Source organism: Corythoichthys intestinalis, chromosome 21, assembly GCF_030265065.1.
Source record: "Corythoichthys intestinalis isolate RoL2023-P3 chromosome 21, ASM3026506v1, whole genome shotgun sequence".
Lineage (NCBI taxonomy): Eukaryota > Metazoa > Chordata > Actinopteri > Syngnathiformes > Syngnathidae > Corythoichthys > Corythoichthys intestinalis.
The window spans coordinates 16697497-16701064 of record NC_080415.1 but is presented as its reverse complement, the minus strand read 5'-3'; the positions used below and the strand labels follow the sequence as shown (position 1 = coordinate 16701064).

The 3568-nt window shown below is 39.5% G+C and overlaps 1 protein-coding gene across 2 annotated transcripts; it reads left to right on the top strand.

The window, feature by feature from the left end:
* The first annotated feature begins 1178 nt into the window (after positions 1–1178).
* Positions 1179–2986, top strand: LOC130909812 (E3 ubiquitin-protein ligase TRIM35-like). 2 transcript variants are annotated; one of them, XM_057826681.1, is made up of 2 exons: positions 1179–1394; positions 1794–2986. In XM_057826681.1, exons 1-2 carry the CDS (start codon positions 1266–1268, stop codon positions 2481–2483), a joined length of 819 nt encoding a protein of 272 aa, XP_057682664.1. In that variant the 5' UTR covers positions 1179–1265; the 3' UTR covers positions 2484–2986. The 2 variants fall into 2 exon arrangements, with proteins under 2 accessions (XP_057682664.1, XP_057682663.1); XM_057826680.1 differs by having other exon boundaries at positions 1179–1727.
* The last annotated feature ends 582 nt before the right edge of the window (positions 2987–3568 follow it).

The window sequence follows — 3568 nt, the reverse complement described above, 5'->3', positions numbered from 1 at the left end:
CTTGCACAAGTTTACAAAAACTGAGTGCCTTTTCTCCTTATTTTGGGTGATATTATAAATATCTACCGAAGGATTATTGTTTGAACTTGACAAAAAGACTTGGAAAAGCCGCTCGGTTCGGGTTAGCATGTCGGCTAGCTGTCACCCGTCCAGTTTTGTTTACGCTCTTTTCTCAGTCTCTTTTCCAGTCGCTGGGGCAGAGAAATGACAAAAGCCGGACTAACTCCAATGGCATAAAATACCGGAGGTGCAAGAAGTTGACAGTTTTTACCATTATGCAGTCATTTTCCCCTGTCCTACTGAATAAATGCGTTTTTAATTTTTCATTTTCCATTTAGCACAAGACTGTTATCTGTCATGACCATACCATTTATTTTGCAATTGGGGAAAATACTTAGATGAAAAGAATATCCTGTAAAAATATTGGAGTAGAGAGATTGAAAGAGAGATTGGAAATAATGACATTTTTCTTCTCTGTCGCATTTTTCTCTTTCTGAATCTTCCCCATAAATGGTTATAATTCTAAATCAGCTGAAATCGTTACCCTTCATTCATCATTATAGAGTGCTATAATGACAGGTGGGGCTAAACGGCAGATTAAAAGACTAATTGCTCGTCATCTGCGCTTTGCCAAATTGTTGTATATGTCGAATAGTCTCAAAACATGATTTTAATTCAGGCCTGGCTGCATCTGAACCAAAATAACCCAGTTTTAAATTGATATTTTCATATCGGCCAGTCCGATTTAAAAAAAAAAAAAAAGAAAGAAAAAAAAAAAGCCCGATACCGATATACGTCAAATTTCCAAATATCCGCGTCTATCTCTACTAAAAATGGGACATTGTGATTTAATAATTATCACAAAAATTTTTACTTAATTGAACATTTTTTTTCCTCAACTGCAGTTGTTCAAAATAATCCATTGTAGAGCTTGAGTCACCACAATATTTAGTGCAAGCCAAACATATTTGTATTTATTTTTGTTTGGGTGAGCAGGAAATATGATTTTTAGCTCTGACACGTGATGAAGTTTCCTACAATTCAGTCTCGCTTGGTAACCTGTGCAACCTGAATGTCTGGATGGCTGTCATGGTTGGCTCGCTGCTGTCATTCATATGGAATTTTAAAACAAAAGGAAACAACCTATACACTATATCGTGACTTTAGAACAGTCTTAAGGCAGATGCACTTGGGCGAAACCAGACTTGGAGCTCCATTAACTGAGATTGGGAGGCTGTAGATCGAAACCTGTCTTCACAAGGACCATGGAAGAGGAGCTCAAATGTCCGGCCTGTTCGGACATCTTCAAAAATCCTGTCATATTGCCATGCAGTCACAGCCTCTGTCAAGCGTGTGTACAGCAGAGGAAGACCCAAGGAGATCAATCATGTCCGGTTTGTACCACAGATTTTTCTTCGATTGATCCAATTTTGAACTTGGTACTGAGCAATGCATGTCAGAACTTTTCCCGAGTCATCGTGAGGTCAGAAGCCATCTGCAACTTGCACAACGAGCCATTTAAACTCTTCTGTTTGAACCATGAGGAGCTTGTGTGCCTTATTTGCAGGGATTCAGGACTCCATGCAGGCCACAAGTTCCGTCCCATTGATGAAGCTGCAAATGATCACGAAGGGAAGCTTCAGGACTGTCTGCAGAACATGAGGGAAAAGCTGAAAGATTATAATGCGATAAGAAATGACTGCATTGCACAAGCCGTGTACATGAAGGTCCAAAAGGAGAGGGTTGAAAGACTGATTAAAAAGGATTTTAAAGAACTTCGTCTTTTCCTGCAGGTTGAGGAGGAGGCTAGGTTGTCTGCTGTCAGGGGAGAAGAGAAGACGAAGAGAGAGATGTTGAAGCGGAAGATCGCGTCTCTCGTCAAAGACATTACCGCTCTCTCAAATATCATCAAAAGCACTGAGGAAAATTTAATGTCTGGCAACATTTCCCTCTTAAAGAACTTCAAAGGTACGATGAGTAAAACCCAAAAGCTTCCCAGCAAGCCCAAGCCGCTTCATGGAATTTTGCTGGATGAAGCAAAACATGTAGGCAACCTCAAGTTCACTGTGTGGGAGGGAATGAAAAAGATCATCTCCTACAGTCCCGTTATCCTGGACCTAAACACGGCTGGTCGAGAACTTAATATCTCGGAAGATCTAACCAGTCTGAGTTTTGAAGCTAGAGACGAGCGCCGTCTGAATACTCCAGAGAGGATGCTGGATCACTGCAGCGTGCTCGGTTCTGCTTTGGATTCGGGAAAACACGTGTGGGATGTTGACGTTGGAGACAACCAGTGGTGGCAAGTGGGGGTGGCGCTGGGAGACCGTAGCTTGCCACAAGATATGTCCATGTGGACTTTTGGATTTTCTGACGGTAAATACAAAAAAGATGTGGTCCGGTCTGGCATCTGGAAATCCTCCACAAAAATAAGCAGGATTCAAGTTTGTGTGGATATGAAAAAAAAAAACAGTTTCATTCACTGACTTTAATACACACACTAAATTATGCAAGACAAATCCTTCTAATTGGCCATCTTTGTCTAAATGGATAAAAGTGTACCCTTTCTTTAGCACAAAAGACAACTGTCCTCTGAAGATAATTTCAAAAGAACGTTTTGTATTTTAGTCACTGACGTCAGAAGTCAGTGATTATTACATGCGGCCACACTTGGCAGTTACAATTTGCGGGATAAAAAAATGATTGAAATTTGGTGTCATTTTGCATGAGATTTTTTTTTTCTCATACATGGATTGATTTAAAATAAATCTGATGAAAATGGGATTTTGATTTTCATGATGTACGGCTCATGGTTATCACCACTCTAGAGTTTCTGTTTGGATTAGTTTTTATTCCCCCCTTCAATTCAGTTCAGTTTGCATTAGTATTTATAGTGGATTTGTAAGATTCTGTGAGTTTTCATGTTTCTTGAAGTTTTACTTACTTAGGTTTAAAAAAAAAAAGTTTGAGTCTGTGTTGATGTAGTTACCTAGGGCAGGGGTTCCCAACCTATTCCACTAAGGCACACTGTAGGTGCAGGATTTCATTCTTACCAAACAAGATGACAACACTTTTTCCCCAATCTGGTGTTTTACAAGTGCAATCAGTTGATTGCAGTCAGGTGTGGCTTGTTTTAGCAGAAGCCTCATTGGTTCAACTGTCTCTGCTGGATCGGCTGGAACAAAAACCAGGACCCACAGTGTGCCTTGAGGACTGGGTTGAAAACCCCTGACCTAGGGTATTACTGATAAGGAAAATGAATGTAATGACAAAAGCTATAAATAACATTTACTTTCAGTCTTCATTTTATGTTATCTAAAAGAAATTGCATTGTGTAGAGCAAACTAAAACATTAAAATGAAATCCACAAATCCATTTGTTTTTGTCATTGTCAATTCTGGATTGATATGAAATATTTTATATGAGGTGGTGACACTGTACGGAATCTCAACTCACTTCTCGTCAGTCGTCTGAAGTGATATACAGCCATTTGTGGAATTTTTCTTGAGGAAGAAAAAAAACTACAAACCTGCGAGTCCAGTTTCTATCAAGGAAATTTTAATCTCATTAC